Source organism: Culex quinquefasciatus, chromosome 1, assembly GCF_015732765.1.
Source record: "Culex quinquefasciatus strain JHB chromosome 1, VPISU_Cqui_1.0_pri_paternal, whole genome shotgun sequence".
Lineage (NCBI taxonomy): Eukaryota > Metazoa > Arthropoda > Insecta > Diptera > Culicidae > Culex > Culex quinquefasciatus.
Window position 1 is genome coordinate 132,562,524 of NC_051861.1, and position 14,654 is coordinate 132,577,177.

At 38.4% G+C, this 14,654-nt stretch overlaps 1 protein-coding gene across 1 annotated transcript; it reads right to left on the bottom strand.

Moving 5' to 3' along the window:
- Positions 1-1,549: 1,549 nt before the first annotated feature.
- Positions 1,550-13,989, bottom strand: LOC6052350 (SET domain-containing protein SmydA-8). The gene is made up of 3 exons (XM_001868604.2): positions 12,311-13,989; positions 2,701-3,168; positions 1,550-2,642 (listed from the first exon to the last, which is right to left on the bottom strand). Exons 1-3 carry the CDS (start codon positions 13,235-13,237, stop codon positions 2,523-2,525), a joined length of 1,515 nt encoding a protein of 504 aa, XP_001868639.1. The 5' UTR covers positions 13,238-13,989; the 3' UTR covers positions 1,550-2,522.
- Positions 13,990-14,654: the final 665 nt, after the last annotated feature.

The window sequence follows — 14,654 nt, forward strand, 5'->3', positions numbered from 1 at the left end:
ACGTTCATTGTTTGTGCAAAACCTGAGAGAATTGAGAGGAAAATGTCCATTTCCGGTTTCTTTTCGCTCAACTCTCTCCCGTTTATCGCCGATTTTTTCTTTACTTTCACGTCCTGGAAAGACTTAGAAAACATCAATTTTCCTGTTTTTTAACCTTTGCATGGCAATATCTCAGCAACTATGAGTCGTATCAACAAAGTCTGAAAAAGCAAAATATAGAGAATTTTCTCAGCTTTTTAAAAATATTTTTTTTAAAGGTGGGCAAACATGGGCACCAATTTTAAAAAATGAAAAACTGCGACTATTTTCAAAAAAGTTACCTAAAAATGGCTATAACTAGAAAACGGTGCACTTTATCAAAAATTCACTAAAGTACTTTTTGATTGCAAATTCCATTTTACATCGAAAAATGAAGTTGAAAAAATTTTGCGACTAATATTTCGATTTTTTGAAAAAATCTGTATTGATTAAAAAAATCATAACTCGGTCAAAGATTATTTGCCCATTCTGGAAATTTCTGAAAAGTTGGCATTTTATGTCCTCTAAAACATATCAAAAAATAAAAAAAAATTAAAAAAAATAAAAATAGTGTTTTTTTTGCAAATCAAGTTTTAGTGACAAAAAGTGAAATTAAAAATCACCAAAAATTTTTTTACCTTGTATCATTTTTTTTCAGTGTAGTCTATATCCATACCTACAACTTTGCGGAAGACACCAAATCGATCAGAAAATTCCATCAAAAGATACAGAATTTTGAATTTTCACATATAATTTTTGTATGGACTCTTTTGTATGGAAGGCACCAAAAAAGTTTTAGCCGGATTAAAAAATACAAAAAAAATCGAATGACCGAAATCTCAGAGAATTCCTCCTATTCGTTTTTTCAGCACAACATATTTTTGTATTTTCAAGACATCAAAATTCTGAAGGTAAAAAACTTAAATAAATTGCGGATTCGACTTCCACCAAACCTCCCTTGTCTGCTCGAATGTTCATCGAAGACGCAAACCAAGTAAGCTTTGAATCGAGCAGTCTCTCTTTTTTCCTCTCGAAGAGAGGGCAACATAAAAGCTCTGCTCAACACAACAGGCGTCCGAGCTTTTCTCTCCCACTCTGGTCAGACCTACCCCAACGGGGATATGCGCGCCAGTTTTTCACGCCACACAGCATGCTGCGATTTTCGATGCTGGGACGAGAGGTGTCAATGGCCCGTTGCGGTGATCGGCGCGCGCGCGTTTTTTCTGTCTTTTTTTGTCATCACGTGGATGAGTTTGACGAGAGTGAGAGAGAGAGAGTTACTCGCGAGAGAGGTGGGTTTATGTTTTAACGGCGAACAGGTGCGTGTTACTGAAATCGGTGTGTATTTTTGAAAGAAAACTCGGCAGTTTTTTGAATTGATTTTATTCAAGCATATTTAAATTTGTTTAGATTTAGCTAATTTATTTGTATACATTAGAATATTTTCTTTAGGAATACAATATCTATTTGACGATTTGATTTAAAGAGAAAATCTGATAAGTTGTCTTCTTCTATTTACTTTTTTTCACAATTTTTTTGGAACATTTGGACTAGACTAAAAGGCAGAGGAGAAATGAGATTTGGCTGTAAAAAGTGGGAGAGGGAGAAAAGTGTGTTTGATATTTTTGTCAGACGGCGCATATTTATGCATGTGTGAGGGCGCGATCGCGCCCGGCTGCCGTTGTCGCCTACTGCGATATATTTTCAAAATAGATTTTTCAGGAGAAACAAGATTGCTGAGAAATGGGCGAAAAGATGGCGCTTGCCAGCGTGTTTTCTTGCTTTTCTTTCCGTGCGCAAGGGGGGAAATTTCATAACAAACGACTTATTTCAGTTTTTACCTTCTGATTTTTTTTGCTTTCTTTTCTCGCGAGAAATGGGATTTTGGAGGTGGCCGGTTATGTATCATTTTCTCCGCGCGGCTTTTAGGTGTAATGGGTGGAAATAGATACTTGTTCCTTGGTGTCAAACGTTCACACATCAAGGAGAAAGGGGGGAAGAGGGACGAGGGAGATTTTAAAGGTGGAAAAACTAGATGTTACAGAAGAAGAAAAAAACGAGGTGCGCGAAAGGTGCCAGTCTTTGTGCGTCAATCCACATGTGTGTAGTGTGTACTTGTTTATCTTCATTTATACGCCACTGTCGCGGCTTTGGAGCGACGTATGTCTTCCCGAGATATAAAAATTTCCTTTTTTGAAAAAAAAGTCTCAAATTTAGACCCAGAAGATGCGAGCGAGTGTCAGTGTCAGTGTCATTTTCGCTTGTTGTCAGCCCCTCTCCTGTCACAGCAGCTGTCCCGTTCCGGTCGATGTGAGCAAATTTGTCCTAAATGCACAATTACATATCAATCAAATCCTACAAATCCTGCGGTGCTACGAGCAAGCAAAATCGGTGCGCGTGCCATCAAATCCACGTGCTCTCGCATGTATGCGTGTGTGCCGAATCTAAGCAACCCTTGAAGTAGTTCAATCTTGCTGCTGCTATTGGTCTGTTTCCACACCACGTCAAACGTTACAACCGTAGCATTGTGCGAGTTGGTCCAAATCACGTGGCCGGTTGCCACTGTGCTGCAGAATGGTCCAAGCCGTGCGCAGATTGTCCAGTGCAGGTTCATCCGGGAAGCACTGAAATAAACAATAGTTTTTAAATTGTTCCACTGAAGCTTACGATTCTCCAACTCACCCCCTGCTCATCCCGCCGCTGAGCGATTGTCATGCGAACCTTGAACAGTTCGTAGGCCAACACCCCTTTAACAAAGCACTCCCCGTACTTGAGCTGCTCCAAAATGGTCAAAATCTCCCGACAGAACCGCTCCTTCTCCACCAAATGCTCCAAGCAGGCCTCGCCCTGGATCTTCCGGATCGCCTGCAGCTTCAGCTCCACCGTAAACTGGTTGCACGGCAGCAGAAAGCGCGACACGTGGTCGTTCAGGTACTCCAGAATGCCGGCCTCGTCCCGCTTGATGGCGTTGTTCAGCACCATCCGGCCGGCAATCTCCTGGATCTTGGTCACTTTCAGGTTGCCCATCTGGAGGCCACACTTGTCGCACTGCCAGGCGGACGCAATCTTGAGCGGGTTCAGCGAGACCAGCCGGCCGTTCGGGCAGCGCTCGCGGACACACTTGAGCGCGCCGAGGTAGGTGCCCAGCTCCTGCAAAATAAACAATGAAAATCAGGGTTTTAAATTAATTTTCAAATCCGGAGTGACTTTCACTGCTTTAATGTTTTTTGAAAATGTTGCATTTGTGTGAAAATATCAAAATGATAATAGTCAAAAAGTTTAACAAATTCATAAAAAAAAATATTATTTTTGAATTTAAGACAGTTGGTTACAGTTCAAACTCGATTATCAGAATACCTTGGAAAAGTTTCACTTCGGATAATCGAATTACGATTTTATTTTCGTTTCCATATTTTTATTGGTGATCTTGAGTATGACCCGTATATTTCGAATATAAAATCCAAGATGGCGGTGATGAAATATTGAAAAAAGGCATTTGGTAATAGGAATTCAATTTACTTGAAATTGGACTAAAATGGGGTCGCAGAACTCGAATTTGATTTTAAAAGTAAGAAAATAAAAAAAACACGTAAATTTTATTTTGTTCATGATTCGTTTTTATCCGAAGTCCCGTAGAAACCTTCGGATAATCAAATTTCAGATAATTTACTTTTTTTTTGTTTTTTTTTTCAAGCTTTTAGTTTTAGTTCTTGAAATTTTTTAATGAACTGTTGAAAAAACTGCATGGAATCCATTCCTTCCAAAAGTTAACCATTTATTGTGGGTTTTTCGAAGGCTAAACATAGTTTCTATTTAGATTTATTTTATCAGTGAAAAATATCGGTTCGTAATTTTAGACATTATTAAATTATTCTGATAATTTTCCCTACTTCAAATGTGTAACCAAAAAAGGTGTGAATGCCAAAGCGTGTTCTAGCGTGTTGCTCGTACTGACTCAGAGCAATGGTGAGATGTAGGTGCAAAAGAAACACAATCAAGAAAAGTAGAGATTCTTGGGGGGGGGGGGATTTAAATAAACCCTTCCAGGGTGGCCACTCAAGTCAGGAAATCAGGAAACTCGAGAATTCGCCAAAATCCACAAAAAATCGGGAAACAGTCTGGAATTGGTGATTTTTTTGTCAAAAAGTTGGGAAAAGTCGGGAATTCCAGGCCTACTTGTATGAAAATTATTTTCTAACTCTCGAATAATTTTGTCATATTTTGTACAAATTTAAAATTAAACTCATTCAATTTTTCTTCAGTTACTTACTTAAAGTTACTTACTTAAATCTATTACAGAATGAAAAGGCTATTTAAATCATTGAAAATCCTGATAAATATTGAATGCATTTGTCACAGATTTTCATAATATTTTTTTTATGAATCAACAGATTTTTACTAATTTTTGTTTATCAAACAAAATCTATTTATAACAAAAAAAAAACAAATTTAACTAAAAACAGTAACAAAGTGAATAAAAAACTAATGGAAAAATAGAACCTAATTTTAAAGATTATGACCAGCGTAAAAGATTCCAACTAGATTTTGGCAATGGGAAAATTTTTATTCAGTCATTTCAAATATATTTTCCCAAATGCGTATCTTGAACTTTTTTGTGAGTATGGGTAAATTACTGATTAAGCTAGATCTTTAATTTTCGGAATCCTTAAATATCGTATAAAATCCAATCGTTGTGCGTTTTGAATTTAAAAAAAAAGATTTTTTTAAGGTTTATGAAAAATGAAAAAAAAATATTGAAAAAAAGTAAACAAAAGAAATTTTGAGTTAGGTTATTGCAAATATGTTTAAAGAGTTTGTATCTTCGAACATTTCGCATAAAGTAAGTTGTAAAACATAAAATCTTATCAAATTGAATTTTTCATTGAAAAAAAAAATATAAAACAGTTAAATACTGACAACTGGATACATGAGCATAAATTTAAAAAAAAACCTATATCAAAATCTACAAAATTTTAAACGGAACTATTTTTTTTAAAGCGATCCCAGATATTTTTTAAAATTCTTTGAAATCATTATGTTTGTTGTTGAGATTTTTTGTACGAAAATTGTAAATAGTTTGTTTTTTTTTCTAATTTGTTTGGATTGTTTTCGATGGTTGATATTAACTTTAAAAAAAAAAAGAGTTTTTGTTTAAAATCATTATTTATATAAGAAATGCCTATTTTTTGATTTTATGAAAAAGTCGGAAATTTGAAAATGGGATTTGAGTGGTAACCCTGCCCTTCCCACTCATTAAAATCGGCTAGAAATTCTTTCAATTTTTGTTTGACGAAAGTTCAAATGCAATCAGCTAAAACCAATTTAAAATGCAATCCCCTGCGCTTGAATAATTTGTGTATGTGAGGGTCAAAACCATAAAAATATTTACATCGATTTTAAGTTCCTAAAATCTAAAATTTTCAAATTATAAAATTCCTTCTGACTATAAAAAATTCTGATTTTTTAAAAGATTAGGAATTTAATTTTTTTTAGAATTTTTGAATTTTTTAGTTGTTAATTTATGGTTTGTTTTATTTAAAATTGTAAATTTCATTAATAATTTTTTTCACATCTGATTTTTTTTTGTTTTTGGAATTTCTAAATAAAATTTGTTTCAAATTCAAAGATTGTATCCTGCTCACTCCTAATGTAAACGTCCACTGACTCTTCGTTTACAAACTCACATTTGTCCAAAACATTGATTTGCTAGAATTTAGATTTTTTAAATTTTAAAATTTTAGAATTTATTTTTTTCATTTCTGAATTTTTAATTTTTGAATAATTGGATTATCAATATTTAACTCTTGTTATATGTTTATCTTTTTTTTCATTTTTGAATATTTTATTTTGCATTTATCTGGTTTAGTTCATTTTAGTTTTTGATATAATTTGGTTACCTCCTATCATTTGACTACGCGGAAGTATCTTGACGCGTCGTGCTAGTGGCCGAAGAATAAATCCGTTTTCAAGTGAAAAATAACTCGATTTTGCTTTAAAATTGCACGTATCGATTCGTTTTTGATTGTGCAATTCGAGGAACATGAAGTGTCGCGATTTATCAGTGACTTAATGTTGATTATTTGGTTTCAAAATCGATGACCTGTTTTTGCCGGAGGCCGGCCATATTGGACTTAAGCATTTTGATGCTGTGCGAAAAGAGAGTGAGAGAGAGTGAAAAGAATCGAGCCGATTACACCGCAGTTGCACCGTTTTTGTATGTTCATGGGACGAATTTATGTGTGTGTTTCCCGGTTTGCTTTGGCTAACACAGAGCAGTTCTGGTAAGAATTTGAAACATGCTAGTCGTGAAGAAAGCTGAGCAACATGCAGCATTGCCAAGCCTTTCGTCGTGGTCGTAGTAGTTGTGACGTAGATTGTAAGTGAGCTGCAGCAGGGCAGAGCGGCTTAGACGTCGCTGCCAGAGAAGAGCCACAACATAAATGAGCGTGAGAGAGAATTCACGTGCACGTGCTTGCTTCGATATCCTCGCCTCGCTAAGTGGGGAAGTTGACGAGCGGCGTAATGGTATTCGTGTGCGAATACTGACAGCAGCTCTCGCGGAGTTCACCAGCTTGACTTTGACAGTCGATCTTTGAAAGGAACCTTGCAAGATGCAGAGAGGGTCAAAGGGCATCACACTTGAGGTAAGCTCTTTCTGTTTTCAGGTAAGTGTGAGCGCACACTCAACTGTACATATTAAAAGGTATGTTGGCATTGTATTTATTTTATTTTTTAATCTGATTTGATCTGATTCTAAGCATTACTTTCTTGCTCTATACTGTCTAAGAAATTTTTCTAGAATGTTTGATTGTATTTATAATTTATACTCATCTATGTTTACCTACCCACAGTGAGCGAGTTGTGGCGCTATAACCACGGCAAAAAGGGCCAGGGCACCTGTGGAAATACAGTGTCCCATCCTCGAGGGTCCCGGGGCACCAAAACTTCTTAGCGTGGTGCTCCCAACGATTCATTGCTTTAATAACCAGGAACGTGAGCGGGGGATCCCCACGTTTCTTCCTCCCCTGTAGATTCATTAAATGTTTTGTTGTTTGAACATTCGTGCTCAAACGCAATACATTTTAGCGAATCATCTTTGCGGTTAACTTTACGCAGTTGGCCTGGCCGCTTCGACGTTTGTGATGTTTCAATGCATTCTAATGCAATGGCGCACTGCAAACGTTGATAATGACAAGAAGATGCTAGGCGTCAATCAACCTAAGGCATTCTCCAGGATGCCCTCGAAAGACTGGCTGCGATAGGGTTAGATTAGATTAGATTAGATTAGATTAGAATTTGGTTACCTCCTATCATTTATTTATTTATTTTTAGTGTTTCGATATTATACAGTTACTTTTTCAATTTTTTGCCTGTTTTCCTTGGCCAAAATAACAAGACACGTTGTTTGGCGATTAACGAAGACTTTCATCATTGTCATGATTTTTCCTTCAAAGATATAAATTTTGCGTCGCTTTCAATATTTTGACAAAATTCCTTCAACAAGTTGTTTAAAATAGTGCCATATACATGCTGATTCCTTTTGGTAACGATTATCCCATTCCTTGTAAAGTTATGGAAATCGTCATTAATCAATGATTGCCAACTAGGACGTCAATGGCTGTGCCACAAAATTATATAAATTTTGAAGCACAATTGATTCAGATCAAAAATTCCTTCAGTGGCTTCAAGAAGGCAACAACCTGCACATGCTGATTCCTTTTTGGTGCTGAAATTGGTTAAATTGAATTTAATACACAATTTTTTATAGTGATGATTAATTTTCTTCGAAAATGATCAACGGCTTCACCTTAAAGTGCTCCTATCTGAAAGAGGTTGGCTCTGGAATGGCTGAACTAATTTTAGAGCGCCACATTTCAAAACAAATGTTATTAGTTGGACTTTTAAGGAAAAATATGTTGTGGAAAAAAAACTGGCTGAATATTTGAAAAGATCCTATCAAATTTTAATTTGTTGATATGAAGGTCTCGGGGCCAAAGTGCTCATATCTGAAATATTTAAAAATTGCGCATATCCATAGGGGGATGGCGTCGCTATTTTTAGACCACATTTTCCACTTTTTCTCATCGAAACCAACTACTTTATCGACTTCATTTTGCTGGGCGAGATAGGACGCCGTCTATTTTTAGACGATGACTCAGCACTTTTACACTCTTGCACCTCAAAAAACCAGGTGGCAGCACGATGTAACGCCACGTCCCTATTAACAGGATTCGGAGAAATGATTTTTTGAACATGAAAAAACTGTGTTTTTCGACGCGCCGAGCGCAAAAACAGGAAAATGACGAAAGCGAGAAAAAACAACTTTGTTCACTAAAATTTATATAACTTATTACTAACAAGAAATTCTTGTGCAAAAATTTGAGCCAAATCAGAGCACTTTTTACTTGTAACCTTCATATTTGACGTAAAATCACTGCGAACATGGCCGCAAATGTCCGATACGCTAACGGAAATCGGAATCGCAGCAACCTGCGAAATTGAACCATTTCATCGGCGCTTGCTTCGATGCGTGGTGGGAAAAACTTAACCCCAAAAAAAGCAAACATGCAAAATGGCGCTCCAACAACAACTCCGTCATTAGCGAAACAACTTTTGCGTGACATTCTGTGCTTTTTTCCAAGACTTTAATGTTGGAATGTTTTTTTTTTTTGCGTGGAGACCGACCGAAGGTCGTCGGCTGCTAATTTGAATTAGAATATTGTACACTACCACACCGCTGCTTAATTATATACCTTTTCGTAGTGCCATGACTCTATCACGCGCGGACAGGTGGAGAGCGGTTTGATGTTTTTGCTGTTTTCAACTTAAAATATTTTAATGCGAAGTGCATGCAAATTTTATTGCGCTCCATCGACATTATTGGCTTGTTTATGTTTTAGAAGACTGTACTACTTGTGTTGTGCCCGCATAAATCATCCACCCAGAAGGTCCCTTGAGACGACACGGTCTCGACGAAGCTACAGTCTAATTTGCAGTTTTAAAACAAGCAACTCTGGGCCTGGCCTTATACGGAGAACCGGAACCGGCTTCAAACGCCACTATTATTAAGCAAATTACTCCGTAGGGAGCAGCGATCTGTGCTTAGATAGTTTGAACGTTTGTTTTCATTTTCAAACCTATTTTTTTTTCAGAAAAAAAATCAGAAAAAGTAACAATCCAAGTGACCACTGCTTCAAAGGACACACAATTTCCGCGCTAAAGCTCATGCAGAACATTTGCCCTGCGTGTTTTATGTCAGCGCCTGCTGTGACCGCGACGGACCCGAGTTGGCGTTGAGCAAGTTGGTGTGGTGCATTGCGGAAACGGAAGGCAGGCAGCCAAACGAAGGAAAGAACGAAAAAAAAAAGTTATGTTTGGACCAAAGTGGACAACCACCTCCTTTGTTTTCAGAATCCCTGCGGTGGGAGTTAAAATTTAAATATTATTACCGTTGCATGCTGGCGGTCTCTTTTCTAAAATCGGCAATTTATGTGTATTATTAATAGGGTTCGTGAGGAAAAAATTAAATGTTTAAATTCGAATTCTAAAACGAACCTTCACATTTCCCTACAACCATATCGATGAGACGAAAAAAAAAAAATGTCTTGAAAGCGATCCAATTGCATTTTGGCGCAAACGCAACTCTCAAGTTGGCGTGATACCGAATACGAGCGCGAATGTGTGATCTTTCGATGATGAACCAATTTTAAGCTAAAATTATGAGTGTGGTCTGACTGCCGTAGTAAAGAGCAGACGAGGCCTAATTATTTGCCACTTGTCACTGTCGGAGTCTCGCCGCGGAGTCCAACGACGATGATTCGATTTTTTTTTATTTGCTATATGTTGTCAATTAAGTATAGCTCGTGTGTGGTTGTGCGACAACTTTAAGTGACAAACGAGGACAACTGTTTTAATTTTGATGGTGGGATCGAGTGGTTTTCGATTGGGAAACGAACAAACTTTTTTTTTTGCTTTTTTGTAAATTTTTTAAACTCGTGAAAAGACACGCTATCAAAATTTTCGAATTTGCACTTTTTTACCATCCTTATTCTGCAATTTTTAATTCTATTTTTTTGTATTTTTAAAACTGGCTCAAACTTTTTGGTTTGCTTTCCGTTTGCCCAAATAAGCTAATTTGCATCAGCATCACCAGTTTGTCCATATCGCTTTTCATACAAATCGGACAGCTTTCCATACAAAAATACATTGTAAAAATTCTAAAATCTGTATTTGTTGAGAGAAATGTTTGATAGATTTGGTGTCTTCGGCAAAGTTTTTAAGATTGAGGTTAGGATTACATCGGAAAAAATGAATAGCTGATTTTTAAAATCATTTTTTGGCGCTAAATATTTATTTCCAAAAAAACTAATTTTATTTTTTATTTGTTTTGTCTTTTCCATCATTTAAGAAAATTCCAGAAAATGCTAAATTTTGCTTTGAAAATATAGTGAGGCCGTTGCAAATGTTTTTTGAAGTTTTGTCCTCGGCTCTGGCCAAAGTCGAGGGGGCTGGACATAAACTTATTATTTGCAATGGTCTGATTTTTCATTGAAAAAAAAATAAAAAGTCCAAACATTTTTAATTCCTTTTCATTGTAAAATCAAATTTCAGTCAAAAATAGGTAGTTTGATGAAATTTTTATTATTTTGGTAAGTTTGATCATTTTGGTCATTGGAAATTTTGGGGTATTAGGTCATTTTAGTTATTCTGTCATTTTAGCCTTTTGATCATTTTGGTCATTTTGTCATTTATGTTATTTTAGTATTTTTTGTCATTTAGATCATTTTCGTCATTTTGTCATTCAGGTCATTTTTGTCATTTTGGTAATTTTTGTTATTTTGGTCATTTTGATCATTAAAGTAATTTTTGTCATTTTGATCATTTTATCATATTGGACATATTTGTAATTTTTGGTCATTTGATCATTTTGGCCATTTGATCATTTTGGCCATTTTGGTATTTTTTGTTATTTTGGTAATTTAGGTCATTATAGTTATTTTGATAATTTTTGTCATTTTGGAATTTTTTGTCATTCAGGTCATTTGGGTCATTTTGTCATTTTAGGCATTTAGGTAATTTTGGATTTTTTTTTGTCATTTTGGTCATTTTGGTAATTTTGATCATTTTTGTCATTTTTGTTATTTTGGTCATTTAAGTCATTTTTGTCATATTGGTAATTTTGATCATTTTCGTTATTTTGGTCATTTTTGTCATTTTGGTAATTTTTGTTATTTTGATAATTTTGATCATTTTTATCGTTTAAGTCATTCTTGTCATTTGGGTCATTTTATCAGTTTGGCCATATTTTTAATTTTGGTCATTTGATCATTTTGCCATTTCAGTATTTTTTTGACATTTTTGTCATTCAGGTCATTTTGGTAATTTTGGAAATTTTTGTCATTTTGGTCATATAGGTAAATTTTTGTCATTCAGGTCATTTTGTCATTTTAGGCATTTACGTAATTTTGGAATTTTTTGTCATTTTGGTCATTTTGGTTATTTTGATCATTTTGACCATTTTGGTCATTTTTGTAATTTTTGTCATTGAGCTAATTTTGGTAATGTTTGTCATTTTGATCATTACAAAAAAAATCTTTTTTTTTTCTTACTTTTAATACAAAATTCGAGTTCTGCAACCCCATTTCAGTCAAATTTAAGTTATTAGCTCAATTAGCTCGACAATCAAAAATAAGACGACAATAAAATCAAAATTTCGTGATTCGTGAAGTGAAGTGATTTTTTTCCAAGGCCTCCGGAAAATTTAATCTGGACTGCACACAGTAATAAACTGTTTGAATTTTGAATGTGTATTTAAAATGTGAAGGTTTAATTTTTCGTCTTTTATGATCAAACCAAAATCAAATAAAACCATTCACTTGAACGACCTTTTGTGGCCTCGATTGCAAGTTTCTGCTGGAACCAACGAGTCCGAAGGCTTGAATGGGGAGTGCGCCCAGGGTTCAAACTGACAACCTTTGGATCTCTTTTATGATGTAATATTTTAATTGGAAATGTGGTAAATTTACACTTTTTTCAAAGAAAAATTACAACAAAAATCTGGGATAAATTACATCTCCAGATGTAACATTGCCCTGATTTTTGCTATAATACATTTTTGATTTTTTTTTTTTTTGTTAGAGGGACAAAAAAGTTATAATTTTATATTTTTTAAATAAATTGGCGTAAACATTGCAGATTTTCACATCAATTCTATAACGAAACACTTTTCTAAAAAAATCTACACAATTAAAAAATATTAAAAAAAATCTACACATTTCCCTCGAACACTTACCGTCACATCCCGGCACCGCTCGCACTCGCACAGAAAGTGCTTCGAGAACCACAGGTGAATGATCCTGTGCTGCGTTCCCCACAGCACCTTGGAGTAGTTGTTGAAGATCTGTTCGCCCTTCCGGATTGGGCGCGACGCGTGACACCACATGACCTGGTTCTCGTCAAACACGTACCGCACGTTCGCCAAGCAGTGATGGTTCATGAGCGCACCGAGGATGTACAGGCCCCGCAGGATGATCTCGTGATCGTTGTTTTCCTCGTCCTGCACGATCCGGAACGTTTCGAAGGCGTTCGTGTTGAGCACGTTGACGATGCGGCGCAGAAAGGTGAGGTTGGCGCTGCCCTCGGGGAGGTTGGCGAAGATTTGATCTTTGAGCAGACGATCGATCTCGGTGATCATGTCCTTGCGGGGTGCGTGACCTTCCATGTTGAACACGATGCGGGACTCGAGGTCGTTTAGGAGCATTGCGCGGATGGAGGTGAGGGCGTACAGGATGGTTTTGCAGTAGCGTTTTTGGTCTTTGGGTTGCCACGAAGTGATGACGGTGCATTCGGCCGTGTGGGGGGTTTCCGGGGCGGCACTCCGGTCACAGTCGGCACAGATTGGCAGCCGGCAGCCGCCGGAACAGAGCGTTAGGCGTTTCTGGATGCGACAACAGCTGGCGCAGAATATCACGTCGTAGTTGTTGACGCGAGGTCCCACGAGGATTGGGCGATCGAGGAAGATCAACTCGTTGACGGCAATGTCCCGCGTGGCGACCAGTCCCCGACCGTATCCCTCGAACACTGCAATGTCCCACGGTTGCTCGGGGGAGTAGAGTTTTTCGCCGAGAAACGCCACCAGGTCGGCTTTGAAGGCGGCAACCCGCTCCGGAGATGCTAGCGAGGCATCCGGCTGGACCGCTTCTTCCGTGACCGTGGCCATTGTTGCGCCTAACTGTTCCGGTTGAGCTCAGCTGGCAGACTGACGGTGGCCGCCACCGCTCATCGTCGTCGTCGTCGGCCGGGGCACTAAGCTAGTGTCGTCGTCACTTGTACGAGACGCAGTCGCAGGTCGTCCGTCCGTTTTCATGTCTGCCACCGTACTGTGAGACGAGAGGGTTTTGTCGCCGTTCCGGAACCTCGGAGTCTCGGAGATTTTTGCGAAACCCGTGAGCAAGAGAGCGAGGTTATGTTGTTGGCGCGCGTGTGTGTCGCAAATCCTTCACACACAGCAGGCGGTGGAGAGGAGAGAGTGTCGCGACGTTTCAACAACCAGAAACACCAGCTTCAACAGGCATCCCGACAGCATTTTTTCAGCTGGTAAACACAAATTGTGCGCACAAACACACACCCGTTTGCCACCACCGCCAACTTTGACTGCCCCGCAGGGGGAAGAAAATCTCTCACACACTGACAGCACGCGACGAGGAGGAAAAATTTTGGCCAACCTTTTTTTCTTTTTCTTCCTTGCTGCTGCCTACTACGATGGACGACGGTGGTGATGACTTTTCGTTGTTTTCACTCAAACTCACACGTGACGGAAACGTCAAAGGTTGATGCTGCACGATTTCAAGGAACAGAAATTTTCACCACACACGCACAGCGTCACGCACTTTCCTTTCCTTCTGTGTCACCTCGGCAGCAGCATCCAGCATCCAACGTCGTCGTCGTCACAAATGGCTCCGATAAGCACACACAGACACAGACGGTGTGCGTGCGACGTGGAGAGTGGCAAAAATCACAATGAGCGGCGGCTCTCTTCTATTGTCTCCCCCTTTCCTGTGTGCGGTGGTGATAAGACTGCACAAAGAGAGAAGAAGAACTGAGAGGGAGAGAGCGCGCAAAAAGTACCGTTACGGGAGGAGAAAATTATCAATGTGGTGCGAACCAACGATTTCTGTGAAAGCTAAAATTTTATTACGGCCACGAAAACTCAACTATCCTAGACGCTCACCCCCTTGGCAGAAAGCTTAGCCAGGACACTCACCACCGCAAGAGAGGGCTTTACCAAAGCTTGCCACTCGCAATGGAGCTCAGCTCAGTCGGGTTACTTTTCAAAATTGTCTCTTCTATTACGGACTTCACAATCCTAGTACCAACCCAGAGTCGGTCTGACTTTTGTGAAAGTTCAACGCATTTGCGTCTCTTGCGAAGAAAGAGAGATTCCCGTGCCCTGCGGGATCCTAATCAGGACGGGTCAGGGTCCAAGCCCCGTCTCCACTCGGGCCTGGTGGGCAAAAGGGACCGCCCACCGGTGGGAAGCGACCGGAACGACGTTATCGCACTCACCTGAACCTTCCGTCCTGGCTGGACCAAACTGGATACTGGTCAGCTGCTCGACCAAGGACGACGATGGCATA